The sequence below is a fragment of the Eschrichtius robustus genome, chromosome 1, assembly GCF_028021215.1.
Source record: "Eschrichtius robustus isolate mEscRob2 chromosome 1, mEscRob2.pri, whole genome shotgun sequence".
Taxonomy (NCBI): domain Eukaryota; kingdom Metazoa; phylum Chordata; class Mammalia; order Artiodactyla; family Eschrichtiidae; genus Eschrichtius; species Eschrichtius robustus.
In genome coordinates this window covers 1134802-1162770 of record NC_090824.1, presented here as the reverse complement: position 1 = coordinate 1162770, position 27969 = coordinate 1134802, and the positions used below count along the sequence as shown (strand labels likewise).

Sequence of the window (27969 nt, the reverse complement as noted above, 5' to 3'; positions counted from 1 at the left end):
CCTCCCGCGCGCCCAGCGGAGCCGGAGTCTGAGCTGTGCGGAGCCCCGCTGTGCGCCGGCCGTCCGCGGTTCCTGACCCGGCTCCTGACCCGACGCGGACCGAGCGCCGGCGTAATATACCCGCTCTCCGCCGCCGTCCCCTCCCGGTAAGTCCGCGCCCTCTGGGCCGGCCAGGAGCCGCGGGGAAACTGAGTCCGGGCCGTGGGGGCGCTTGGGGCCGGGGAGTGGGGTTGGGGGAGCGGCGCGTGCGCCCGTGGTGGCGGCCAGCAGCCCCGCGGCGCAGGGCGGCGGGATCCCGGCGCCCGGGCGGGGACCCCGCGGCGCCCCGGCCCCGCCGGCTCGCGCCCCACCCCGGACTGCCGGCCCCGGCGCGGAGACGCCGCCCGAGCGCGCGCTGCCCTCGAGTGGTGGGCCGAGGATCGGCCGGGCCTCCGCCCTGCCCGGTGCTGGCAGAATTTACCCGCCTCACGGCTACTACATCCTGATTATGAATCAGCCACAGTTGGGGAAATAAACTTCAACTTCGCGTCCACCGCCCCGGTGGCACCACAAGGCATGCGGCGACCTGCGGCCCCGCCTGGGCTGCTGGGTCTGTAGCCGCCTGGATGCGGGTGGGCGCACACGGGGCCCTGGCACCCCCATAGGCAGGCCTTGGGGGAGCGAGCCCCCGTCACTGCTCTGGGTTTCTCCAGAATGGGGCTGGTAGTCTGGCCCTGTGCTCCTCCGGTCCCACTTCTGGGCCCCTTTCCTGGGGAGGAACCCGAGGGTGACCATAGCCTCAGCAGGGAATCCGTGCTTCCACCAACCCTGGCTGCTCCTGGGGAGACACGAAGGGAGACTGTCTGCCTGGCCTCCTGAGCCTCTGTGACCCAGGGCCCCAGGCTGCGTGGTGGCCGGCCTCAGTTGTGACCGCAGCTTTAGTGCCCCACCCCAGCTGGACACACACACCAGGAGTCAGAGCCCCTAAGGTGGCCATGACCCTGCCCCAGCTGGGAATCAGGAACAAGGCCAGAGGTCAGGCGCACCCATGAAGGAGCTGGAGTTGGGAAGTCCCCTCCCCACCAGCCCCACCCCCTTCTCCCTCTGGCAGTGGGAACCGGCCAGGACTCTGGCCTTCTCTGGGCCTCTGTCTCCCCACCTGCACCCTGAAGGGTGGGGACAGTTGCTCAGGCGTGAACCTCCTCTGTCGCCCAGCAGTGAAGGAGCTGGGGACCCAGAACAAAGCCCCAGACCCCGTCATGGTGCTTCCCAGGGTGGCGGGCTTTGGGTAGTGCACGCCGCAGCTCTCTCGTAGCAGCTGTGGATGGGCGTTTGGTTCCAGGTCTGGAGTCTGAGACTTCACACTGTCCCCACCCCTTTGCAGGCCGGCATCAACTTTCTGCTCAAAGAGCCAGGTTGGTGCGGTAGGCCCGTCCCGACCGCTGCCCAGGCCCACCCTCCCGTCTCTTCCACAAGAGCTCCCGGCCCCCAGCTCGGGGCTGACAGGTCATCGGGGCGGGTGGGCAGGCGGGGAGGGGCACTGCCGGGGGACGTGAACCCAGGTGACCGGGTGGGGCTGCCCATCCCGTGACCCATCCAGGCCGCAAGTCCGTTGAGGCTCCGCTCCTTGGCGGCAAAGAGTTAACCGTCAGGTGGGGGCCCCTGCTTTGTGGAGGTGCTGACAGGCTGTCGCAGCTAATTGCACACACTTCACATTTGGGACCTGGAAGCTGTACCCTGAATAGATTCCGTTTGCCTTTCATCAAAGTGCAGTTGTTTTCCAGGTTGGAAAAGTTAGTGGTTTGTGGGACTGCAGGAGGGATAGATGGTAACTGGATGACGATGGGGCGCCGCCCTGGGTGCAGGTGTGACCAGCTGGCCCGGCCTGGACCCTGGCGGGGGGCTTTCCCTGAGGTGAGCTCGAGCCCCTGGCTTTTGAGGGCACCCAGAGGTGAAGTCCCCCCACGGTCTGAGGGTCTGTGGGCTGAATGAATGAAGGAGAGGAGGACCGAGTGAACTAGCCCGCCACGTTCCCACCGTGATCTCTGACCCTCACGCCGTCCCTGGGTAAGGGTGGGTCCTGGGATTCTTGTCTGTTTCACGGGAAGAGGAGACTGAGACACGGGGTGGTTGGGTGACAGAACCAGTGCTGCCCTCCTGGCAAGAGATGTCTGTAAAGCCCCTACTGTGTGCGTCAGCGCTCATGCTCCCCTCACCGCTGTGGTGGCCAGAGCGTGGCATCCACCACTCTGGGCACGCGGGAGGTGCTGCCCTGGGGGCCGGGGGAGAACTGGCCGGCCCCCGGGGAGCACTTGGAGGACAGGGCTGTCCCCCTGCCCCTCATCACCGCCGCAGTTCCCACGGGAAGAGCAAGCACGTGGGTGCAGCAGCCTCTGGGTTCCAGGCCTGATGCCCTAGGAGTTAGGAGAGCTTTGTCCTGGCCAAGCAGCGCCCCCTGCCCCTGGCCCCCAATGCGGGGAGGGGGTGCCGGCCCACCCTCAGGGCACCCACCTGTGTGAGTGCAGAGCAGAGCAGCCAACGCAGACAGACAGCTGCCCTGGAGCCCGGGAGCCGCCGGCCCATCAGGGCGGTGGACCCTCCTGGCAGTGGCGGGGGGCGGGAGGGGCGGAAGCAGTCGCGGGTGGGTGAGTGATGAAAAAGCCCCTCTCCCTGAGCTGTCTAAAACAGAAGGGCAGAGGGCCGAGGCCGCTTTCCTCTTCCGCCTGCCCTTCCTGCCCCATCGCAGCCCCCTCCCCCGCTGCAGCTTTCCCAGCTGCGCCTCCTGGGTGCCCTGGGCAGGGGCCCCTGCTCACGGCCTGCCAGAGCACCCTCCGCCCCCCCCCCATCCTGTGAGCTGGGCCCAGTGGGAAGGGAGGGGGAGGGAGAGGCAGGGCAGACTGGAGGACCACCGGCTCCCATGAGGTCGTGCCTGGGCCCACCCAATTGGGAAGGCGGAGGCCTCCCTGGGAAGGGGGGCAAGGCCAGCGCTGCTGGAGGCCCGGCCGGCCGGGGGCCATTGAGCGCAGCCCTCCATGGGTGGGAGGCACACGCCTGGGGAGGTGCAGGCTGTTTCTGCTTCCTGTTTTGCAGGTGGTGCCACCGAGGCCTAGCATCGAAGGGGAGCACTGCGGCTAGAGGGTGCCGTGGGTCAGGGCGGGGGCGGGGCCAGGCGGCCCACTCGGGCCGCATCACGGCCCTGGGCCGTGGTTTCCCTGCGTTACCTCTGAGACCCCGCTCGGCTGTGTGAGCAGAGGCCGGCCCCAGCCCCCCGCTGTGCCAGACACTGCCGGTCCCCCCACCCCACACGCGTGCACGCAGTCCTAGCAGACCCAGCTGGTGGGGCGGGGGCTTCTCCGTCCCTGAGCCTGACCTTGGTCCTCGCCGAGTGCTGGTGGGTGTGGGCGTGGGTGCCAGCACGGGCCCTGCGCAGCTGGGTGAGAGCGCCTCAGTCTCCCCGTCCGGCCTGGTCCCGGTCCTCTGGGGCCCTGGGATGTGGCCTCGGTGTGCAGCCTGCCTCTCCCACCATCCATGTCCCCGAGCCCACGTCCCCATTTCTGCTCCAAGTATGTACAGCTCGGCACTGCCGCCTGCACGCCGCAGCCGGGAAACAGACATCTGCCCTTCACCCAGCCCCAGGGTGGGGAGGGGGTGCTGCCTGTCCCCCTTCCCGGCCTGGCTCCGCCACCCCACACTCACAGGCGCGAGTGGCCTGAGAACACCAGCCCCGCGTGCCCAGATCGGATGCTGCGCTCTCTGGGGACATCCGTGGCCCCTGCCTGGTGTTTCCAGCCTATCCGCCCAGGGGCTGGGCCAGGCCGTGCAGATGGAGGCAGAGCAGTCGGGGCTGCCTGTGGAAGGTGGCAGAGTGATGGGAGGGACGGCCGGGACACAGGCCCAGGGGTAGGACCTAGGAGGTCACCTCTGAGAGGAGGAGGGGAGCCGCCTGGGAGGGGCCTTACTGGCCAGGCAGGCCTGGCGCCTGTGCAGATGGTACTGGCCCAGCCAACCCACGGTCCCTGGACGACATTCTGGCCGTTTTGCAGATGAGAAAACCAAGTCCAGGATGGGCCTGGCCCCTCGGTGCCTGGCAGGGAACAGCACACAGCATCTGTGCCCGATGCCCAGGATCCCACTTGCCCGGTAGGGCCGGGCTCCTGGCGCCGGCTCTCCGGGGCGGGTGGCCCGGGGATGCTGAGCTGGGGCTGCAGAAGAGGCACGCTCCGTTCCAGCTCGGTGTCGGCCACGGCAGCCTGGCCGAGGTGACGTCACGCACAGTGGACTGCTAGGCAGCAGGGCACAGCACTGCCTGGCAGTAACGGGGCCCGCTTTGCAGATGGCATCCGTGGCTCTGTTGGCAGACTGGGGTGGGGAGGTGGCACCAACATGCTCATGCCTGTGAGAGGACAGAGTCCAGGGCCCAGCAGGTCCTGTGTGTTGCCCAAGGGGCACGGCCGGTCAGCAGCAGAGCCTGGTCTCAACTAGAACCTGAGCGGTCCCCTGCCCCCAGGCCCTGGCTGCAGCCCTTGGCAGTGCCAGGCTGCGCAGGCTGGGCCCCTCCCCGCCACAATCTGCTGCTTTGTTCTCCCTACTCTGGGCAGGCAGCCTGGAATGGGGATGCAAGACAGGCGGGGGTGGGTGGCCTTCATGTTCCACCCCAAGGCCCTGAGGCCTAGACAAGTACAGGGCGATCAGGGCCTGAAGCTGGCCTACCTCTTTCCTTCCCTGGACACCAAGGGTCCTCCTCCCTGCTGGGAGAGGCCTTTCCTGAGGGCAGCAGGGGGCCGGGGGGAGGGACACGGGGCTTCCTGGAGGAGGCTGCTTGGAGCTCTGTCTGCTCTTGGGGGAGAGAACCCACGCGGAGGGGACGCTGGTGGCGAGCCTGAGGGCTGCGTGCGGCCCAGCGGAGCCCTACAGGTGGAAGCTGTGGCCAGACGCCCCCTTGCCACCCGCGGGGCCACCCAGTTCCTCGCCCTCGCTCACTCCCTAACCGCGGGTCTGCACACATCACTTCCCTCAAGTGTTCGTTGTCAGAGCTGACTCAGCTCCAGAAGGCGGCAGTGGCCTCTGTCACCGTTGGCCCCTGAGCCGCTCCATCCCTCCCGGCCTGGGATCCCCCAGAACCTGGACCAGAGCCCTGAGACTGGCAGAGGTGGCCCGGCCCTCTGGGAGCTCCCCATTGGCTCTGCTTGTGTGCAGCTGGGGAGGCCGAGGCCCAGCGACCAGGTGACAGCGGGAGGCGAGGACAGACCCGGTTCCTGTGAGCCTGCAGGGCAGGTGGAAGCGAAAGCCTGGCTTCCTGGTGTGGGCACCTCCACCCTTCCTGTCCTCTCCCTGCACCCGAGCTGGCCCATCCCCAGGGAATGGGGCTCCCAGTTCACCCCCAGCCCCTTCCCAGAAGCCCAGACACCCACAGTGCCCAGCTCAGGGCTGCACTGCAGGGACCCTCCTCCCAGTGAGCCCGGGGTAGGGCGGCACCACCCACCCACCTCCGGCAGGCGTTTCCTGTTCACCGGAGTCAGTTCCCTGCACCAGGGCCCCCCTGTGTGGCTCCCACCAGCTTCTACTCCTAACAAGGAGGGTGTGAGCAGGCCATGTCGGTCGTGACTCCAACCTGCTCCAGATCCTTGGGCACAGTGGGCCACCCGGGCCCCCGGCCCTTCTCCACTAGCTAACCGTACAGGAGACCCAGCTCCCAGGTCCGTCCCTTCACCCCTGGTGACCTGAGCTGGGGGTGGACCTGCTCTAAGCCCAGCTCCCTCTGAGATGCTGCTGGTCTCCTGCCGTCTTGCTTGCTCTGTCCCTTTATGATTATGAAAATGACCACATTCGCCGTGGATGCATCACCTCTTAGTGTTCGGCGCGTGTCTTGCGCGACACGTCACATTTCACGTGGTCGGGATCCCACACAGTGCGCCTGGCATCCTGGTTGTCATCTCTGGGTATTAACTTGGTGCTGCTGCGAATGTCTTGGCGCCCACCCACCTCCCAGCGGGCCCCTCTGTCCCGCCGCTGGATGCAGTGAGGGCTCCGGAGGCAGGGGTCTCACACCCCATCCTGGAGACGGCAGGTGGGGCGGGCAGGAGGGCTCCTTGGACGGGAGACGGGCCAGGGAACCGTGAGGACCTTGCGCACTCCACGCCCAGGGATGGGCAGGCGATGGGTGGACACCCAGTTCCTTCCCCGAGGCCCACTGTGCACAGGACCCCCTACCTGGGATGAGTCCACACGAGGTGACCCACACAGTTGAGTTGAGGCACCCTGAGGGCTCGGGGCCTGGCGAAGATGACACAGAGGAGCCAAGATTCTGGAAAGGAGGGGTAACGAGGTCATAGCAGGGCAGCCTCAGCTCCCCCTCCTACCCGGCAGGGCCCGGGCTGCCCCTGAGCTCCAGGGAGCTGCCAGGAATGTAATCCAAGAGTTGCCAGGCAGTGGAAAAATTTGGGTTCTTGTAGGAGCTAAAAATACAGCGTGGCAGCCCCTGCCTCCCAGTTCCGGAACCCCCCTCCTGCCGTTTTACGCCCACCCCGGGGGAAGACGAGCTAACTCTTTGCACCCGCCCCCGCCCTCGCTGGCTCTGGGCCCAGAAGCACCCCAGCCCCTTTGCTGATGCTGGCAGGGCTACCCCAAAGCTGTCTCCCCAGCCTCAGGCAGCCGGTCCCCCTCACCGGCGCCTTCCTTAGCCCTGGCCCCCGCCCCGGCCCCAGAGTCCCTCCGCCTGCCCTTGCAGGGATTGAGGAACAGAAGGCCTCACCCACCTCCATGAGGTGCCAAGTGCTTAGCCCGGAGTCTGGGCTTCCCCACCCTACCACGCTGCTCAAAGCCTGATGGACCCGTGCAGGGCCTCCCAGCAGCCGTTCCCAGGACACAGCTCAGTGCCCAGTGCCTGCCTGGACCGGCTCGCCCTCTCTGGCTCAGTTTCTCCATCTGCAGGGGCTGGTCTGGGAGGTCTGGGAGGCCAGCTTTGACCCTACCCCCGCCATACGCACGCACTCAGTTTGACGACTGCCAAGCAGGGGCGGTGGCTTCCCGAGAGTCTGCACAGCTGCCCAAGCATGAGGGTGCCCAGGTGGAGGTGCCAGCGTCACCGTGTCAGGCTGGCCAGGTGCAGGAGGAGAGCCAGATGGCTGTCTGAGGAAGTGGCATCTGCGTGGGCTGGGCGAGTGCCCATGAGCAGGACACCCAGATCAGTGGGCTGACCCTAGGAAAGCTCAGAGGAGACCCTACCTTCTGGAGTTCCCGTCCGAAGGGGAAGGCATGACCCCGTCCAAGTGGAAACCCCACGTTAATGGAAGAGAAAAGGTGAACGTTAAAGATCCACGGGCAACATCCCACTAATGTCAGAGCCTCAGGGTCTCCCTCTGCAAAGGGTCACTGCCCCTGTAGTTTTGGTGCAGGGGTGGGGCGGACTGCTTGGAGGACAGATGGGGGTGCTTCAGCTCCCCGACCCTTCAGTTGCCAAGGGACGGGGGCTGGCCTGAGCCACTTGAACTTGGACCCCTGGGAGCCCCAGGTGGTCGTGCTCTTCTTAAGTCTGCCGTGCTGGCTGCAAAAAAAGTTCTGCCATTCCAAATTCCTGTGCAGGCCCTGCCCTGGGCAGGCTGGCCACACCCCTCATCTGGGGGGGCCTGCAGAACTGGGAACACCTTCCTGAGCTTGGGGCCCCGCCCCTGCCCAGAGCAGCCCGGCCCCGCCCCGCCCTGGCGAGACTAAGCTGGGTTGGTCCCCGCGGCCCCGCTGAGACCCGGCACCTGTACTGGCTGCGCGGTGGGCCAGGGCTGAGCAGGGCCCAAGGGCAGAGAGGCAGGCATCCACGGACAGGGTGACAAGAGCCGGGAGAGCCCTGCGCGCGCGCTCTGCCCACCGGGTCCAGCTTCTGCACGGAAACCCACTGCAGCCCCCTGAGACACTTCACAGACGGAGAACAGAGGGGCAGAGTAACTTCCCTGGGCGCACAGCCGGTGAGCCCGGGAAGGAGGTACCAGCCTCCCACCACGCTCCCTCCCGCGCAGCGTCCCGGGTGTTGTCAGGAAGGGCCGTCCCCGCAGCCTGTGCTCCTGAGAGCAGTAGAGGTTGATTTCCTGCGGTGCTCCCTTTGGAAGTGCTCAGCTACCACCCAGACGGAAGCAGGCAAAGGCTGTTTATTCCAAGCTGCTGCAGCCGGGGAGTCTGCTGGCTGCTTACTACAGACGTGGAATGCTACATACGCACATACCCGTCTGCATACGTATTATGTAATATATGTGAACATGTTAAAATATTTTCTGTGTACAGAAAGCTTCTTTACAGGAAAAAGGGGGCCTCGGTCATGATGGGGGCTGCGGGACTGGGGAAGCTGGACGGCCCGTAAGACGCGGGGCGCCCACGTGATGGCTGGGGGCACATCTGGTTTTCCCCAGTTGGTCCTCAGTTGGAAGCGAGGACAAAAACAATGGAAGGCATGGGTTACTGATCAAGTCCCGGCTGTGGGGTGATGTCACAGGGCGGTTGTAGAGCTTCCTGGGCTGTCACTAGAGATGGAGGTCTGACTTCCTGCAGGTCTGGCGCAGAGGGCACGGGCTGCTTCCTGTGATGGTGGCTGGGTGTCCAGGGCTGGTGGCCGCAGCTGTGGCTCAGAGCTCCGTGTTTGTATATGATCTGGTTGTGGTCCATTTACGTAGTCAGTCTTTATCCTGAAAAGCAGTTGGAACATTTCTAGGAAGATGTCCTTGGCCCAGGGCCTGACGGCCCCGGATGATGTTGGGCAGCCTGGTGGGCGTCACAGAGGGAGAAAAGCCGCCCCACCTAAGCCTCTGGGTCCCTAGCTGAGCTCGCTCTCCCAGCTGGATGCCCTGTGCTCACTGGGCCGCAGCCAGCCGAGCCCTGCGCACCTTCGCTGCCCCACACGGCGCCTGGGGCAGAGCTCGGTGCCAGGGCACATGGCATAGGATCCTTCGTGGACCGGTGGCGGGCAGGGCTGGTCGCCTGCTGTGCTTCCCGTCCCGCAGACCCAGGGCTCCCATGTGGGGGGTCTTTCAGGACAGCAAGCCGGTGGGCCCGGGAATTGGGTGTGTACTGGGAGGACGGGGCAGCACCAGGAAGGGTGGTGCTGGTGACATGGGCTGCCTCTGCATCCAGGGACCCCTGGGGCTCTTGGCTGGCGAGGACACTTGGAGGCCGGAGTGCTGGCCTGGGAGAGTTCGCGCTCTGTCCACTCAGCCTGTGCCAAGCAGCCAGGGACTCGGGCCAGCGGAGGCAGGGCGGGAAGGGAGGGTCGGTTCTGGGTCCTCCTCAAGCAGCAGCACCCACGGCGGGTGGCAGTGTGTGCGGAGGTCCGTCTGCCGTGCTCTTCATGGTGCTGGTGGGAGTGGCCCCCTCCCCTCCACTGAGAGGCTGCCTGGGAGGGATCAGGGCCACGGCTGGTACCGGGCAGTTCAGTGGTCAGCAGCGATGAGACGCCAGGAGAGTGTGAGGGGCAGCCGGGGGCAGGGCCCAGAATCGATGGGCCGAGGCAGCCGGAAGGTCCTGCGAATCTGGGTGAGTGCCTGGGCGTCTGAGGCGGCCGGGCCTGGGAGGGTGCAGTCATGGGGAGGGCTCCAGGTTCTCCACCCGGCCTGGCCCAGCACAGGACGCAGGCCGTGGGGGCCCCTGGGGGAGGGCCGAGGAGCACCCCGCAGGCCCCTCGCCTCCCACCCCTCAGGATGCTGCCGGCAGCCTGACGCTGGTCCAGGTGAGGAAACAGGCTCGGCCGGGGTCTGCTGGGAGGGTCCGAGCTGGGGGCGCTGCGGGTCAGCCCTCTCTCCCCCCAGCCAGGCTGCTTCCCGGAAGGACCCCATGGGCCCCGCCAGGCAGCTGGGCAGGTGGAGGGTGAAGGGTGGGGGGAGGGTGCTGGACTCCTGGTGCGGACCCACTGCAGACAGAGGAGGGGCTGCTGAAACTCCAGGAGGCCTCTGGCTGTTCTCTGTGCTCCGGGCAGGCGGGGGCGAGGGGGGTGGTTCCGGAAGCTCGAGGGAGGATGCCCAAGACCCTCACCCAGGCGGAGGGGGAGCGGGACCTCCGAGAGTGACAGCAGCGAGCGCTGGGGACCGCGAGCCCCGCCGGGGACAGGCACCTGGGCTCTTGGCCCCCTTCAGCCTGTCTCCTGTGACCTCAGGCGGCCCCGCGGGTCTCCCCGCTAAATTGCCAGGGCAGCCCTTAGGGTGACGCTGCCCTGGCCATCCAGCATCTCGAGGGCCTCAGGCCGCCCTCTGGGGTCCAACCTCAGCTCTGCCGTTTCCATCCATGGGGCCATGGGCACGTGATCTGCTTTCCCTGGGTGCCGCCTCCGTGTCCCCTCCTGTGAAGTGGGGGCGTAGGAGGCCAAGGGTCTGGGCGGGCAGTGCTGGCACCAGGCCCTGGGCATGAGGCACAGTGGTGTTGCCGTGCCCTGCCCCTGAGGCCTCCCTCCACGCTGCCCTTCTCACACGCTAAATATAAGACCAAGCCATACATGGTGGCAGAAGAGCCTGGACTGCCCCTGACCTCTGGGGGCCGGTCCCAGGGTCTGCGGTTGGGGACAGCGTCACAGCCCGGGGCCCCAGGGAGGGGGCTCGCTGGGTGTGATGATGACACAGAGGCACAGCCCGCCTGTCCCGCTGTTCCGGTTTGGGAAGGGCACGTCTGGGGGTCATTTTGGGCTGGGCCACACCCTCGGCCTCCGGGGGATGTTCTCTGGGCAGCGATCATACCTCCTGCAGCTGCATCCGGGTCAGTCTCCGAGAGCCACAGGCCTGGGGGACACTGGTCCTCCACTGCACGCAGGTTGACAGAGGCCCACAGAAACTGGGGCCTGGCAGGGCTGCTCCCCACAGGACCCTGGTCTTGCCCAGAATTGGGTGGGCGGTGGACATGACCCTCGAGTCAGCCCCCCTCCCCAGGCACATTCCCGATGCTGTGGGCAGGCTAGAAATGACCAGGGTCTGGAGTTGTCCCCGCCCACCCTATTGTCCGCATCTGATTCTGTCCGCTGGGCAGGGGAAGCACCCTGGGGGACAAGGGAGCCCCGGAGACGCCATTTCTGCCGCCTGATCACCGCTGGGTCAGTGGTATTCCTGCCAGTGTAGCCTTCTGGGGTCCTGGTGCCTTCAGCGAGGACAACGGTGCTGCCTCCTTGGTTGCCATGATGATCGAGACAGGGGTGGGTGTAAGCAGAGCCTGGCACAGGGGAAGCCAGGGGGCAGTGGCAGCCCTGGTGGGACGAGGGTTTGCCAGTAGTGTGTCCCCCGGGCAGGCCTGGGCATCAGCAAGAAACGCAGTGAGTCCCCAGTTGGCAGGTGGAGGCTCGGAGCAGGGGACGTTGCCTCCACTGACCAGCCAGGGGCCAAGCTGGGCCGTGGCTCCCCTCCGGGCCCGGGCTCCGGGCTGACACCCCTCTCCTCTGGCCCCGCAGTTCAGCAAGATGTCGGTGAAGGAGGGCACGCAACGCAAGTGGGCAGCGCTGAAGGAGAAGCTGGGGCCTCAGGACTCGGACCCCACGGAGGCCAACCTGGAGAGCGCTGAGCCCGAGCTGTGCATCCGGCTCCTGCAGATGCCCTCCGTGGTCAACTACTCGGGGCTGCGCAAGCGGCTGGAGAGCAGCGACGGTGGCTGGATGGTGCAGTTCCTGGAGCAGAGCGGCCTGGACCTCCTGCTCGAGGCCCTGGCGCGCCTGTCGGGCCGCTGCGTGGCCCGCATCGCCGACGCCCTGCTGCAGCTCACCTGCATCAGTTGCGTGCGCGCGGTCATGAACTCCCAGGAGGGCATCCAGTACATCCTCAGCAACCAGGCCTACGTGCGCCAGCTCTCCCAGGGTGAGGCTCCGGGCTGGGAAAGGCGGTGGGAGGGCTGGGGCACAGGAAGAGAGAGCTTGGCCCGGCAGCCAGGGAGGACTTCCTGGAGGAGGAACCAGTTTCCCATCTTCCCAAGTCTGAAGCCTCCAGGTCACCTTGGAGCCGTGAACTTCTACCAGCTGCACCTAGTTGCCCCCTCTGTTCTGTGACTTTGCCCGGCTTTTCCACCTAGCCCTGGGCTCGTTTGGGCCCTGCCCCCTCCCCAGTCTCTGGCCTCCGGGCCCCTGTCCACACCGTGGCAGCTGGAGTCACCTGGGTCAGAAACACACGTGCACCTGAGGGGCCCGCTTCCACTCCGCCTGGCTCCGAGCTCCTCGGCCGTAGCCAGGCCTCAGCCCTTCAGGTCTGCGGCCCCTGCCAGTGACACCATCCTCCACCTCCACGCCCCCTCCCTGCCCCCATCCCTGCTCTGGCCACCTGGGGCTTTTCCTTCCCCAGCTGCCGGCCCCCAGTCTCCACCCCCTGCTCAGGCTGCTGTGCCCTCGTGTGCCTGCCAAGTCCTGCCCGCCCTTCAAGTTCTGGCTCACTGTCGCCTCTTCTAGGAAGTCTCCCCGGACTGCAGCCAGACTTAGTCCTCAACCCTCGGGCGCGACCACAAGTGGCCCTTGGTGGACAGTGGCCCCTGCGTGCTCTTTGCCTGCCGGGCTGTGCTGCTCCCACTGATGCGTGGGGCTCCGGGGCGGGCAGGGCCCGTGCGGGCGAGCGAACCAGAGACCACCCGGCCCAGGCCCGGCTGTTGCCGTCTGTGGAGTCCTTTGTGCCTTAGTCTCAGCAGGGCCGGCCGAGAGACACCCCCAAAACTTTCCCAGCTCCGGGAATGCAGTGGGAGGCAGGGGTACATGGGGACAAGGAGGCATCGCAGGCTGTGTCTGCCGTAAACACAGTTGGTCTAAGTTTGGAGAAAACACGGGCTCAGCCCTGGGAGGGCTGCCAATGTTGGCCTTGGGCCCGGAGCCCGCAGAGACCCCCCTTAGACCTGAGGGCCAGCGGGAGTCGACCCCGGGTGACTGGAGCCGTGCCTGCCCCCACACCTCTCCCCGTGGCCCTGGGGACGGTCAGCGCGTCTGGAGAGGCCAGCGCCTGATGTGGGCGGTGGGCCAATACAGAGCGCCCCCTGGCTTCTGCCAGCCAGGCACTTGGCAGCTAAAGTGTGGGAGCCCAGGGTGGGCGGTGGGCACAGGCGGGGGAAGGGCGGGACTGGGAGGAGGAGGACCCCGGGCTGGGGGGTCGGTGGGCCCCTCTGAGAGGCCCCCTGCCCTTGGCAGCTCTGGACACATCCAACGTGATGGTCAAGAAGCAGGTGCTGGAGCTGCTAGCGGCCCTGTGCGTCTACTCACCGGAGGGCCACGCCCTGACCCTGGACGCCCTGGACCATTACAAGGTGAGCGCTGGGTGGCTGGCGCCTGGGTGGGGCCTGGGGGCGCACTGACCCCTGCCCACCCTGCAGACGGTGTGCAGCCAGCAGTACCGCTTCAGCGTCATCATGAACGAGCTCTCGGACAGCGACAACGTGCCCTACGTGGCCACCCTGCTCAGCGTGGTCAACGCCATCATCCTGGGCCCCGAGGACGTCCGTGCCCGCGCCCAGCTGCGCAGCGAGTTCATTGGTAACCCTGCCCGGACCTCCGCCACTGGGCCCCTGGCCGCCCAGCCCGCGCTGCCCGCTTCCGGGGAGACGCCCCGTGCCCTCCACTCCAGGGCCCCAGAGACAGGCTCTGTGTGGGCCTGGGAAGCCTCCTGCCCCCACCTGCTCCCTTCGGTGGGCCCAGGGCCTCAGGACCCCTGGGTGTTAGCCCTGGAGGGCTCTCTGGGCAAGGCTGCTGGGCAGTGGAGGGAGGTGGGTCCTCTGACGTCCAGTTCCAGCCCTGCTGGCTGTGCCAGTGACCGTTTACTGGGGACCACTGTGCGTCCAGTGTGGTCTCCCCCGAGAGCCCCGTATCCCCAGTGTCCCGAGGGAACGGGCCGGGTGCTTCGGGTGGTAGGAGTGAGCCCAGGGAAAGGGTGGAGGTGAAGGTGTCAAAGATGCGAGTGGCCCGGGGTGGGCGGCCCGGGCAGCGCCTGTGAGGCTCACCCGCCTGTCCGCTCCCAGGGCTGCAGCTGCTGGACGCTCTGATGCGGCTACGGTGAGTCCCCACTCTGCTCCCCGGAGCCAGGGCCCCCTCCCCCCGGGCCCCAAGCAGCGCCTCCAGATGGGTAGGGAGGGGGCTTCCTGGAGTAGCCCCAGCAGGCCCACCCCTCCTGGGGCCAGATCCCAGGGAGGACCCAGCTTGCCATCCCTAGCGCTGCTGGACAGGCCACTCTGCAGAATTTCCCGCCCAGGGTCTCGGGAGCTGCCCCGAGAAACTAAGTTACCAGGTAGGGTACAGGACGCCCACTTAAACTGGATTGTAGGTAGACAACAGATCGCTTTGTTAGTGTAAGTGTGTCCCACTTATTGCACGGACGTAGTTGTGCTAAATACCGTTCAGCGTTTATCTGAAATTCAAATTTAAATGCATATCTAGAAACCCGTGTAGCTGAGAACCCCATCCCAGGCCTTATCAGGACCACTCTCCAGGGTGGGGCCTCCGCCCCCAGGGAAGTGGGCAAGGGGCGACCCCAGGAGCAGGAGCCCCAGCTGGTGCTACGGGTGGTGCGCTGGCCTCGGGCAGAGGTCTGCTGGGCGCTGAGGGTGCGGCTCGTTGGCCAGGCCGAGGACAGGCCTGTGCTGGGCTCAGTGAACGCCCGGCCCCCTGCTCAGGCCAGAGCCCCGCACCTGATCGCAGAGGCCGGGTGGACCCCTCGGGGGCGGCCTTGGTGCCGCCCTCCAGCACCCAGAGGAGGGCCTGCCCTCCCTACTGTGCCCGCCGCAGCACGGCCCCTCCATCTCTCCCTGCGAGTGTGAGAACGCGCGCTTCCCGTCCCGAGGGGCGTGGAGCTGACCGGAGAGGCCGGCCCGACAGACCACGCTGCCCCCGGCCACGGCGGCCACCTACAGGCCGCGGGCCCTGCTTGGGGTTGTCTGCGCGCCTGTCCCGGGGGGGAAGCTGGGGGAGCAGCCCGCTGAGCCCGCCCGTGCCCCGCCCACCCTCCCGCCTCAGAGACCTGGAGGACGAGGACCTGCTAATCCAGCTGGAGGCCTTCAGGGAGGCCAAGGCCGAGGACGAGGAGGAACTGCTGCGGGTCTTCGGGGGCGTCGACATCAACAGCCACCAGGAGGTCTTCGCCTCCCTCTTCCACAAGGTGGGCCGGGGCCGGGGCAGCCCCTCCCGGGACTGTCTCGGGGGAGGGGCCGGTGGGCTCAGGGCTCGGAAGTGGCCTCCTGTCCTGCCCTGGGCACACCCTGCCCTGCTGGGGCCGGGGGGAGCCACATCTGGAGCTGAGAGGGCTGGGGGGCTGGAGGGAGGCAGAGGCTGGAGCCCGCTGCCTGGGGCCGGCTCTGGGCTGTCCCCCGCCAGAGCCAGGGCCCCAGGACGCAGGAGGACAGGCTAGGCTGTGCTGTCCTGGGCCCAGCCGCCCGGCCACCGTGAGGGGTACCGAGGGGACTTTGGGACCAGCGAGAGTCGGGGGGCCGGGTTCTGGTCCAGCTCAGCCCCTCCCTTCACCGAACCCAGCAGCTCTCAGCCAGGGGCCAGTGTCCCCAGGGGCGTCCAGAAACATCTGGAGACGTCTGGGGTTGTCACAACTGAGGAGGGGTGCTGCTGGCTTCGAGTGGGTGGAGACCAGGGATGCGGCTGAACGTCCCGCAGGGCACGGACCGCCCGCACACGGTGCCCCGACCCCAGGTGTCACAGCGTGCCCGTCAGGGAACCCTGACTCAGGCGCCTCGCCAGGGCCCCCGTGGGGCGTAGAGGGGTGACAGGGTGGACACTCCTGGCGAGGCGATGGCTGTGACCCCTGCTCCTCGCCCACCCCGCCCAGGTGAGCTGCTCCCCAGCGTCTGCCCACCTGCTGTCTGTGCTGCAGGGCCTCCTGCATCTGGAGCCCACCGTCCGCTCCAGCCAGCTGCTCTGGGAGGCCCTGGAGAGCCTGGTGAACCGGGCCGTGCTCCTGGCCAGTGACAGTGAGTGGGTGGGATGGGGCGGGGGAGGGTGCCCCGTGCCCTTAGCCCCCGCCCGCGTCCCCCTCCCTGACCCCAGCCTGGTGGGCAGACACTGGGTTCTTAGCCTGTGGGGGGAGGGGGCCAGCCTCGGTCCTTAACCCGCCCCTGCCCGAGGGAGGGGCCGCACCTTTCCGGATGCCCCCTACCCTGACCTGGATGTCCCCACCCCAGCCCAGGAGTGCACCCTGGAGGAGATGGTCGAGCGGCTCCTGTCCATCAAGGGGTGGCCCCGCCCGCGCTCCCTGGACAAGGCCCACAAGGGCGTCCAGGTCAACCTGGGCCAGAGTCAAAGGGGCAGCTCCCCCCAGAACACCGGTGCCCCGACGGTGGGGGTCGGGGGCCAGCAGCCAGCGGCAGCCCTCACTGGCCTGCACGTTGCCAGTGTCCAGGGCGAGAGTGGCAGGATGGCGCCACAGCCCACAGCTCCGGAGCAGCTGGAGCCCACCCCACCCCCAGCTGCACCCCCCCTCCCTGGCGCCGCAACCTGTCCCCCGCCCCCGCCCCCACCACCTCCTCCACCCCCGCCCCTGCCAAGCCTGGGGGCCGCGTTCCCCTCACCCCCACCTCCCCCACTGCCTGGCCCTAGTGGGACCATACCCCCCCCACCTCCACTCCCAGGCCTGGGGTGCCCGCCCCCGCCCCCGCCCCTGCCCCCGCCCCTGCCGGTCACCTCCAGGCCCCCTGCAGCGGGCGGCGCGGAGGAGATCATCGTGGCCCACGTGGGCCACAGCCTGGGCTCCGCCTGGGTCCCCAGCCACCGGCGGGTGCAGCCCCCAACCCTGCGCATGAAGAAGCTGAATTGGCAGAAGCTGCCGTCCACCGTGGTCCAAGGTGAGTCCAAGCCCCCAGGTGGCTTCCCTCTGAGGGCAGGGGCTCGGCTGCCATGGGGGGCAGCCAGGGCAGGAACAGGTCAGGGGTCACCTCTAAGGCCCCTCTCCTCCCACAGCTGCAGGCCAGTGTGTGTCTCTGATGCTGCCCAGGGGCTGAGGGTGCTGATGGCTCAGAGAAGGTCAAGGCCAAGGCTGGCTGGCGGCCAGGTCACCGGCCCCCCCCATGCAGCCACACCCACATACGTGGCATGACAGCAGCTGGAGGGCTTCCTTTGCCAGGCATTTGTTAAGCGCCTGCTGTATGCTTGCCCTGGGCTGGGCCCCAGGCAGGGCATCCCTGCCAGCCCTCCAAGGCCCGGGCCAGCTGCACCCCAGACTCCCGGGGTGGGTGTGAGCCTGACCGGCGGCCCCTTGCCCGCAGAGCGCAGCTCCATGTGGGCGTCACTGAGCAGCCCGGACGCTGAGGTGGTGGAGCCTGACTTCTCCAGCCTCGAGCAGCTCTTCTCCTTCCCCGTGGCCAAGCCCAAGGAACAAGCAGTGGCCCCAGCCAGGAAGGAGCCCAAGGAGGTAGGGAGGGGGCCGGGGCTTAGACAGGGCTCCGTGGCCGCCCTCCAGGTACTGACGGGTCACGGATCACTTTTCCAGATCACTTTTCTGGACTCCAAGAAGAGCCTGAGCCTCAACATCTTCCTGAAGCAGTTTAAATGGTGAGCTGCGGGGATCTGAGAGCAGCTGGTGTCGCAGAGCCGGCCCCTCCCGCACAGCCCCGGTCAGACTACCAGGCCCCGCCTGACCCAGCCCCCCATCTTGGGCTCAGCAGTGCCCTCTGCAGGCCACCCTGGGAAGTTCACATCCCATCCCTGGGGCTAGAGACAGCGGGGGTAATAGCCACAGAGGACCCCAGCTGGGGGCTCTGGAGACCACCAGTCCAGGCTCCCTGGGGAAAATGAGACCCAGAGAGTGGTGGGGACCCCATAAGTCACAGACAGGCGGTGGCCAAGCCAGGCCGAGGACCTGGCCCAGGCTCCCAGCCCTTGAGTCCTTCCGTGCAGCAGGTGTCCTGCCCGGGAGCTCACTGGGTACCGTTGAGCCATCCCGCCTGTGTCCTGAGCAGCCCCCTGGAAGGAGGAGGAAGAGGGTGCTCTGGCAGATGGGGAGTGTTCTATTCAGCCCCCAGCCTCATTACTGTGTGACCCCGGGCAGGTGGCTTGCCTTCTCTGTGCCCCGCAGCCCTGGCCCCTGCGATCTCCTAGGTGTGGGAGGCAACCCGGGTATGATCAGCAGAGGTGTCGTGGGCCAAGGGCCGTCCCAGGCTGGCAGGGTCCCGAGGAGGCCAAGTGGGGTGCCTCGTGTGACCACCCCCGTCCTCTCACCCCGCCAGCTCCAACGAGGAGCTCACCGCTATGATCCGGGCTGGGGACACCAGCAAGTTTGACGTGGAGGTCCTCAGGCAGCTCCTCAAGCTCCTCCCCGAGAAGCACGAGGTGAGTGGGCCCGAGAGGTGTGTGTCGGGGCGCCCAAGGGGCCTGCAGCTCCACCCAGAGCTGCGCCCGGGGAGCAGGCGCCTCAGCGAGCCGCCGCAGGCCTCCTGGGTGAGCACGCGTGGGCCTCCCATTGCAGATTGAAAACCTGCGCGCCTTCACAGAGGATCGGGCCAGGCTGGCCAGCGCTGACCAGTTCTACCTACTCCTGCTGGGCATCCCCTGGTGAGCTCGGCAGCCCCGGACCCGAGGGCCTGCCCGCGGGGGCGGGGGTGGGGATTGAGGGCGGGAGCTGGGCCCAGACCCAGAGGAGAGAGCAGGGCTGTGTAGACCCGTCCCCAGGGTTCCATGAAGAGCGGTACAGATATCACTGGTGCTACCCCCAACCGTGGGGCCCTTCGAGGGGACCCTGTGGGCCGGGGCCTTCCTCCAGGCCAGCGACGGCATTGGGGGTGGGCAGTGGGCAGGGCTGTGTGGCCTCCAGCAGGCAGACCCAGGCCCCCTATGTGACCCCCGGGAAGGCCCCTGTTCTAGGAGGGAGGGGTGCCCCACAGGGGAGCGACTGCCCTCATCTTCGGCAGCCGGGGGCTTGTCCAGAGCGCCCTTCCTGGGCCCACCCCAGTCCTGCTGAATCCCACCGGGGGCCTGGCCCGGGAAGGTGCGTGCTGAACAGGGCCAGGCCGTGGGACCACCCCCCACCAGCTCTGTGCCGAGAGGACCCTGCGGGCCCAGGGCAGGTGGGTGGGGGCCCCCGGGCCCTGAGCTCCTGCTCTGCCGCCCCAGCTACCAGCTCCGGGTCGAGTGCATGCTGCTGTGCGAGGGTACGGCCGTTGTGCTGGACATGGTGCGGCCCAAGGCCCAGCTGCTGCTCGCCGCCTGCGAGAGTGAGTGGGGCACCAGGCTGGGGGCGGGCAGGCCCTGGAGGGCGCCCCTCGGGCCGCAGAGGCACCTGGGGGTGTCAACCTTCCCCTCCCTGTAGACCACCGCCCTCAGGCTCAGAAGCCTGAGCCGTGCACGCACGCACGCGTGCCCATGCCGACACACGTACGTGGCACACACACGCACACCGCTTTCCCTGAGCGAGGAGTCCCGGGCAGGGACACGGACGGGCCTGACTACCGAGGCGTGGCTCGGTTCCGCTGGGGTCGCACGCCGGGCGGGGATGTCCCCTGTCGTCTTGGCCACAGACCTGAGAGCCAGGGTGGCTGCAGGTTCCAGAAGGTTCCCCTCAGTGTCCTCGCCCCCAGAACGGGCAGTGGTCACCTGCCCCCTTGTCGCTCCCGCTTCCCGAGCCTCCAGGCTTGCTTTCGGTCAGGGTTCCGCTGCCCTACCCCCTCCCTCGTGCCCTGGAGCCTAGCGGGGAGTCTGGGGCAGGCAGTGAAGGGACGCCATCCTGCAGGCCTGCTCGCCAGCCACCGGCTGCCCGTCTTCTGCCTGCTGATCCTGAAAATCGGGAACTTCCTCAACTACGTGAGTGGGCAGCACGCAGCCCGCCCTTGCTCCCTGATCCCCGCCCGGCCCCGGGCCCGGGCCAAGAGGCTCCCTTGCCGCCCTCGCAGGGCAGCCACACCGGGGACGCTGACGGCTTCAAGATGAGCACGCTGCTGAAGCTCACGGAGACCAAGGCCCAGCAGAGCCGCGTCACGCTGCTGCACCACGTGCTGCAGGTGCCCGCGGGCCTGGGGGGCCTTCAGGATGGCGCCCACGGCCCGCTCTGCCCGCAGCCCCTCTGGGCTCCCATTCGAGCCCCTGGTCTCCCCTTCACACCGCTGCACCCCCCGCAGTCCTCACCCACTCCAACTGGCCTCCGTCCCTCCCCAGACCCCAAGGAGAGCGAAACTGGCGGAATCCGGCCAGGCCCGAGGGGAGGCCTTGGAGGCCCAGGGTGCCGAGGGCTTTCCGAGGGCCGTGAACCACAGCTACCGAGGGTGGGGGGTTGCAGGGTGGCCTTAGCGGGTCTCACCGGACACGTCGTGTTGCAGGAGGTGGAGGAGAGCCACCCGGACCTCCTGCAGCTGCCCCAGGACCTGGAGCCGCCCTCCCGAGCGGCAGGGTAGGTACCTCCTGCCCTGCCCCCTACTGCCCGCTCCCCAGCCAGTGGGGCGGCTGGACTAGGCTGGGTCGCATGCTGCGGCGCCACCCCGGGCCCCCAGGATCTGCTGCCTGATAGACACTCACTCTCACCCTGGGCAAGACCTCGTGTCCACCGTGGCCTGTGCCCGTGTGGCCTAGAGGAAGAAACTGAGGCCTAGGATGTCGGGGAGCAACCTGGCTACGGTCACTCCAGGGGCTGGCCTAACACGCTCTCTTTACAAGGTTAACCTTCAAGACGAGGCCGTGCCACCCCATGGTACAAGGAGGGAAACTGAGGCCTGGGGAAGCAGGGCCGGGTCCATGGGGTCACATAGCCCAGGTGCAGCTCTGAGAGGGCAGCCCAGGCCATCCGCCTCCAGGGTCCACACTCCCAGCACAGGCCCTGCCCAGTACCACGCCACCGTGGAAGGTCCTCTGGTCCTGGGGCTGCTGAGCCTTGTGGAGGGTCAGGCAAGGAGGACAGGCTGATCCGCAGGGGTTACTGTCCTAACGCCACAGGCGCAGCACCTTCTAGGGTGGGCACTTCATCCCGACACCACTCAGCCCATCTGAAAGCTCTTGACGTGTCTCTGGCAGCCAATGGGCGTGCAGCCCGGGGTCCCACTGTCCCAGAGGATGTGCAGTCTGGGGGTCCCCGCTGTCCCTGAGGGCGTGCAGTCTGGGGGTCCCACTGTCCCTGAGGCTGTGCAGTCCGGGGGTTCCCGCTGTCCCTGAGGGTGTGCAGTCCTGGGGTCCCCGCTGTCCCTGAGGGTGAGCAGTCCAGGGGTCCCCCGCTGTCCCAGCAAGCCTGGACACCAGCTGTCACCTGACCTTACCGGCCCTCTGACACCTTCAGGATAAACCTTGAGATCATCCACTCGGAGTGCAGCACTAACCTGAAGAAGCTTCTGGAGATGGAACGGAAGGTGTCTTCCTCCATCCCGGAGGTGCAGGAGCAGTACTCCCAACGCCTCCAGGCAAGTGCTGGGCGGGTGGGGCCCTGGGCAGGGAGCGGCTGCCCGGTGGTCTCTGGGGAGGTGGGCCCCTCCGGCGCTGGGGAGTCTGCCAGGCCTGGGGTCTGTAAGGTAGGCTGGCGAGTCGGGCGGGGGGCAGGTGAGGAGGAGGAGAGACAGCTGGGGAGGAGACAGCCAGAGTGAGAGACCCCCCCCCCCCGGAGGGCGGCCCCCTGTTCCTGGTCCCTGATCCTGGGGCTGCAGTGCTCATACCCTCCGTCCTGCTCAGAGACCACGACGCCTGCAGGGCCTGTGCCGGTGGCCATCCTCCTGCGGCCATGGGCCCCACTCCGCCCTCCCTGGGGCTGCAGCCTGGGCATCTCCCTGTGACAGCAGGCGGTGCCCTGCGTGGGCCCCTCCGGGCCATGACCCTGCCCCTGTGCCCGCAGGCCAGCATCACGGCCTCCCAGGAGGTGGAGGAGGTATTCCAGGCCATCAAGCAGAAGCAGCTGGAGCTGGCCACCTACCTGTGTGAGGACGCCCAGCAGCTGTCCCTGGAGGACACGCTCAGCACCATGAAGGCCTTCCGGGACCTCTTCATCCGCGCCCTGAAGGTGGGCCCCGCCGTTGCCGGGGAGGGCAGGCGGAGTGGGGGTGATGGAGGGCCAGGGTCACGGGCCACGGCTGTCCCGCAGGAGAACAAGGACCGGAAGGAACAGGCGGCCAGGGCTGAGAGGAGGAGGCAGCAGCTGGCGCAGGAGGAGGAGGCCCGGAGGCTGCGGGGCGAGGATGGGAAGCCTGGTGAGGCCGGGCCTGGGGCAGCAGGGACAGGCCACAGGGGGGCGGGGCACCGGGTCTGGGCCGTGGCCACTCCTCCTTCCTTGCAAGTCTGGCAGCACTACATCCCCTCCTCTGGGGTGAGTCCCCAGGTGGGCTCCAGGGACCCTCTGAGCCACGTCTCTGGGTTTCTCAGTCAGGCAGGGAGGCGGGAAGCAGGAAGAGGTGTGTGTCATCGACGCCTTGCTGGCTGACATCAGGAAGGGCTTCCAGCTGCGCAAGACGGCCCGTGGCCGAGGGGACACCGAGGTGGCCAGCAGGGCAGCTGCCGCAGACCCCCCGAGGAGCAAGGCACCTGGTGAGACCCTCCCCCACCTCCCCGTCACCATTTGCTTCCCGCCACCCCCGCGCTATGCCATCCTTGCAGCCCAGCGCCTCCCTTCCTCCGAGAAGCCCTCCTTGATTTCACAGGAGAGCCCGCTCCTCTCCCCTGCTGCCCTGAGATAAGGGCCAGCTCACCCCCATGATGCTTCCGCATGTCTCTGCTGCAAGAGGGCTCCCCGGCTGGTGTGACGGCCGTCCGTCCAGCCCCCGGGCCGGCAGAAGAGTCGGGCCAATGGGCCCGCTGACAGATGCCCTGGGGCTCAGAGGGGCTCTGTGGTGGTGGAGGAGGCAGGCATGAGGCCCTGGGGTGGGACTTTCCACTCTTGAGGAGGCTGCCTTGGACTCCTTGGGGACTCTGGGGGCGGGGGTGACATGTGCCATCGCCTCGGGGCCCAGCGACCCCTGCTCTCCCCCACTGTGGACAGACCGTGGACATAAAGGCCCGGGCCTGCCCTGTGGGAACCCACACTCGGCCACCAGGAAAAGCTTCCCGGGGAGGGGGCTTTGCAGGGTGGGTGGTATTCGACTTGGGCAGGCCCTGGGGATCGGGATCACTGAGGCGCCCCTGCCCTCCGCTGATGTGTACTCCATCCACAGCGGCCACCAGGGACCCCGTGGGAGGCACCAGCCTCCCCACCTCTGAGTCTGGTCCCGACACTGCAGCGGCCAAGGAGCCCCGCGGCTGGGCTCTCGCGGATGCCGCCCCCAGCAGCGCCCAGCCCACTGGAGACTTATCAGAGAAGGGTGGTCCTGGGTCCCTGGAGAGGCGTTCTTCCTGGTACATGGATGCCAGTGATGTCCTGGCCACCGAGGACCCCCTGGGCCCCCAGCCCTCTGCAGGGGCCTGGCCATTGGTGCTGGGAGACACTCAGGCCCTGAAGCCCCTCAACTTCTCCAGTGACAAGCCCTCCACAGCAATGGGTTTGAGCCAAGACACCGAGGAACCCACGGCCCCTCCAGGCGCCCGCCAGGCCGAGGCTGACACCACATGCGAGGGCGCGGAGGACGCAGGTGCCCACGGCCGCGGTGCTGGCCTCCCTGCTGCAGGCCGTGGCGGGGACGGAGACGAAGATGAGGAGCGCACAGCCCCAGACTCCGCTCTGGACACCTCCCTGGACAGGTCCTTCTCCGAGGATGCCGTGACTGACTCGTCAGGGTCTGGCACCCTCCCCAGGGCCCAGGGCCGGACGTCAAAGGGCACAGGCAAGCGAAGGAAGAAGCGCCCCTCCAGGAGCCAGGAAGGTAACTTGGGGCTCCCCCGTCCCTCCTTGTACCCCGAGCAGGGGTACCGGGCGGGCGAGTCGGCAGGGCTCGGGGCATTGGCGTGTGGTTGGAGCTCATTCGTCACACGCCAGGGCCCTGGAGCTCTCCCTGCGGCCGGCCGCTGCCACCCGTTCCCCCCAGCGTGGGCGATTCCCGGGGCATTTCCGTGTCCTGCCAGAGAGGAGGTGGCAGCGCCTCTGCACCGGGAGGGGCAGCCTTGGGGGCCCCTCCCAGCCACCACACCTCTAACCCACTGGCCCCTGCCTTACGTAGGCCACGTCCAGCAGGGTGCGGCGGGGGGCCTGGGGTGCGGCTCTTTCGGCGTAGCGTCCACGCGGCCCCGGCCCCGGCTCTGAGTTCAGGGTCGCTCCTGAGGGGCGAGCTCTTGAGCGTGTTTCTTTTATTCGGAAGCAGAGGTTGACCTTGACCCTGACGATAATAAAACAAAAAGACTCTGTGTGATCCAGTAAGGTACGTACCAGCCTGGCGCTCAGCACTAACGGTGGCGGCAGAGGCAGGGCCCGCGCCCGGCCTTCCTGGGCACTAACCCAGCTCCCCAGCCCTCCAGCCGGCGTCCCCCGGGCCGCGGTGTGGGGCCCTCCCGGTGCCCGGCTTCCTCTCCCTCGCGGAGAAGGGCGGGAGCCGTGCCTCGCCTAGCTGGGGCAGGTGCGGCCTCGGAGCCTCCGCCGGGCCGACGGGGTGGACGGGGCCAGCCGGGGTGCCCTCGGGGAGCAGGGCTCCAGGGCCCGGAGGGTGGGGACGGCGTGGCCCTCGGCCCGGCCGGGCAGGCTGAGGTCGCCCTGCCGGAGCCTCGTGCTAGCTCCCGACCCCCAGCCTTCGCTTCCCCCGAGTCTGTCCACAGGGCACCTGGCCCTCCTCTGGCCCTGGCTTCCAGCCACACGCGTCCCCGGGGAGACCGTGAGGGACAGGGAAGACCCTGGCGGCTGCTGCCAGTGACAGGCAGGCCACCGGCCCCTGTGGAGATGCACAGGCATCCTCTCCCTGGAGGCAGTGGGTCTGTGGGCACCGCCTGGGACCCCCGCGAGGGGGTGGGACAGTCAGGGTCTTTGACGAGGCTCACAGCTGCAACCAGAGTAACAGGCCTGGGTCCCACGGCGTCCCGGCCTGTGCTGTGGGCCGTGATCTGGTGCAGGGCCCCAGAGCCCTGCCCGGGTGGGAGCTCTGTAGGGGGGCGCCCTCGGTTCCTCACGCACCTCCTGCCCGATGTGCCCGGGGCTTGGACAGGGCATCGAGGTGAGGTCGGGCTGGTGCCAGAGCCCAGGGCAGGGGTTGGTCCAGTGCAGCTGTGACCTAGTTCATCCTCACTGCCGGGCTCAGCCTTCACCCTGCGCTCCAGGGGTTTGCCCCCCGGGGGTTCTGAGCTGGGCTCTCTGCTTTCACGAGGGCACCCGCCTGTCCCTCAGGGCCAGGATTTGTCCTTGCAGCCCCAGCTGCTGGCCCTAGGCGTGGGGGACGTTGGAGGGTGCAGTCTGTGGGTTTGGGACAGCGACCGTGTGTGGCCACTGTCTGGTGAGAGGTCGCTGCGCCCAGAGCAGGGTCTGCGCTCCCCGAGTTCCCCCCCACCCCACCCGCGGCCAGGCCTGGGGCTCCCAGTCTGCAGGCTCGTGGGCCCCGTCATCCAGTATTAGGACGGGAGGAAGAACCCCTACCCTCCTCGTCTCCCCAACTTCTCATTTGGAGAAGAACTTCAACTGGACAAAAAATTTGCAAGGAGGTCCCAATGAACACCACCTACCCTGTACCCTGAAATTACAAAAATGAGGAAAACATAGGAGAATTGCTGACATCTGCTGCATTGCTCCCCCCACCCCCCGCAGCTTTACGGACCGATTTGAGAGTTGCTTATAGCCATCAGGATACTTTGTGCTGGGGTTTGTCCCCGGGGCGCCCAGGTCAGGGCCGTTCTCCCGCACTCCCGGACGCCGAGCTGTCTTCACCCGCAGCCCCGGCCGGGGTGACCCCTGGCCCCAGTCTCCCTGTCGCAGTCGTTGCTTTGCTTTTCTGGAAACAAAGTCCTGCCCAGAACCACACGTCCAGCCCCTTTTGCATAACACCGAAGACACGAAGTCACTTTGGAGGTGTCCTGTTTGTCCCCCACCTGGGTCCAGGTTGCGTTTAGGGCAGGAATCCTACACCCATGACGTGAGTCCTCCCCCAGAGCATCGCAGGAGGGGCTCAGGGGCCCGTTTGTCCCGGTGTCGGTGGCATTGACGCCGACCCAGGCGTGTTATGGTGGTGGTTCTGGCAGAGCCCCGCTGCACAAGTACTGTTTTCACTCTGATTAGTAAGCAGCCGGTGGGTGATGCCCGGGGTGACGGCTCCCAGTTTGCACCAGCATTTCTGTTCTGTCATGCCTTCCACAAACTTATCTTCTGCCACCTTTCAATCGTGCAAGTGTCGAGTGTGGGTGGTCTGTTCTGTCCTCTGTCCTGTGCTGCGATGCTCCCGTGGCCACGGGAAGAGTGGGAGGAGTGGCGTCAGGTTGCCTCCGCCGGCTCCTGCGGTCCTTTCCTGGGTGCAGCGCCACCCCAGCTCCCTCTGCCCGCCCCGCCCCGGCCTGGGCCCGCCTGACTGTTCCTCCTGGGCCTGCAGTGGGGCTGGGACTGGAGCCACAGTGTGAGTGACTCTGATCCTCTGCTTCCGCCCCACTCGTTTTCCTGGCCCATCTCTTTTTTTTTTTTTTTTTTTTTTTCTGGCCCATCTCTTTTGAGCTCTGGTCCCCAGGCCCCACGCTGCCGCCTGGCTCCGGGGTGCCGTGGGCGCAGGGCACCTGGGGGGAACAGCCAGGCGAGGGCCCCCGGACTACAGAGCACGGAGGGCACTGGGTGGGCGCAGGGCCGGCAGGGGGCAGGAGCCATAGGTGTAGGGCCCGGTGCCCTGAGGACGGAGCTGCAGAAAGACACGGCAGGAGACGTCCACATGAGGGGCCGGTGGGGAAGTGACTGGGGCCTCCAGGGAGAGCTGGTGACAGTGGGGACCTGTGAGCGTAGACGGAGTGAGACTCGGGGAGACCCCGCCCGCCTGGTGACGAAACGTGCTTTGTGAAACCCAGTCTGGACAGGTGGACGAGCCATCTTGCCAGGGGTCAGCTGGCACCTGCTTCCTGTGTGAGCCTCGCTGCTCCAGAGAAAGGGCCTGCGGTCAGAGTGGACCTGGGGACACGCGGTGCAGCCCACTGGGCAGGGGTCACCAGGGGGCAGCAGGAGCCTGGGGACCCGATGCGGGCCCCCTGCCACTGCCCACAGCAAGGCTGCTCCTGACCGAGTTCTTTCCTCTCCCTCCCCGCAGGCCTCAGGCCCCGGCCCAGAACCAAGTGAGAGGACCTGCAGCAGGACCGCTGGACGTGCTGCCGAGCAGGGCTCCTCCAGGGCCAGGCTGGGACCGGCCCCCGGGAAACCAAAACTCTGTGCCTTACCCAGCCAGTGCCGCGGTCTCCCGGAGCCCTGGCAGGGGCTTGTGGCTGGGACCCCAATGGGCACTGGGGCCCGGCCCCCCTGGCGCCTTCCTGGCCCGCCTGAATGCCCCCAGCCCCTCGCGGTTTGCTTTCCAAACGCCGATGCCCAGCCCCAACCCCACACCGCATGCACCACGGCGCCCGCCCACAGCCTGCAGGGGGCAGGGTCAGGTGGCTGCGGGCCCGGGCACCGCTGAGCTTGTGACCTGGCACCCAGCTGCTTCTGGGGACAGGCCCTCACAGACCCCCTCCCCCTGAAGCTGCGGTTAGCCGGGGGGGGGGGGGGAGGGGGCTGGAGCCCCGGCGCCACAGCTCGTCCCCCCAGCCCACTCAGTTGGTCTGAAGCAGTCGTGTTTAACTGAAATGGGATTGTTGATGGGTTTCTACAGTTCTGTGGTGGCCGAGTCGGGGATAGGTAGGTGGGTGAGAGGACCCCAGGGCCTTTGGGTAGAGGCAGGCTGTCTGGCAGTGCATGGGAGGGCCAGCGTCCCTCTACTCAGCAGGGGGGGACCCCATGGAGCTGACACCCATCCTAGCATCTCCAGCCCTGAGGTGGGGAGGGGTCTGCCCTTGTGGCCACAGCTGGGACCTGGTCCCCTCGTCGACAACACGACCCGCCCTGCGAACTGCTGCTCCCACCCCCAGACCCGGCTGGGCTGAGGGGAGGCCAGGGTCCAGGCCTAGGGGACCGGACGGATCTAGCCAGAGGGGCTGCCGCCTCTCGTCTCTGACCCCATGGGCCCCCTGCCTGCGCTGCGCCCCCACCCACCCCCCACCCCCCCACCGTGTGCTGCTGAGATGGAGGAACTTTGGCCAATAAAGAGCAAAGC

The 27969-nt window shown here is 67.4% G+C and overlaps 1 protein-coding gene across 3 annotated transcripts; it reads left to right on the top strand.

The window, feature by feature from the left end:
- On the top strand, positions 1-27969 carry INF2 (inverted formin 2). Of its 3 annotated transcripts, XM_068539578.1 has the most exons (23): positions 1-146; positions 11384-11783; positions 13088-13203; positions 13270-13429; positions 13912-13945; positions 14903-15044; positions 15723-15864; positions 16075-16734; positions 17155-17300; positions 17379-17440; positions 18115-18217; positions 18354-18439; positions 18998-19098; positions 19614-19684; positions 19774-19881; positions 20197-20267; positions 21144-21264; positions 21690-21854; positions 21936-22041; positions 22214-22375; positions 22999-23643; positions 24079-24135; positions 26974-27969. In XM_068539578.1, exons 2-22 carry the CDS (start codon positions 11393-11395, stop codon positions 24132-24134), a joined length of 3648 nt encoding a protein of 1215 aa, XP_068395679.1. In that variant the 5' UTR covers positions 1-146; positions 11384-11392; the 3' UTR covers position 24135; positions 26974-27969. The 3 variants fall into 3 exon arrangements, with proteins under 3 accessions (XP_068395679.1, XP_068395687.1, XP_068395696.1); XM_068539586.1 differs by lacking the exon at positions 24079-24135; XM_068539595.1 differs by lacking the exons at positions 24079-24135; positions 26974-27969 and having other exon boundaries at positions 22218-22375; positions 22999-23386.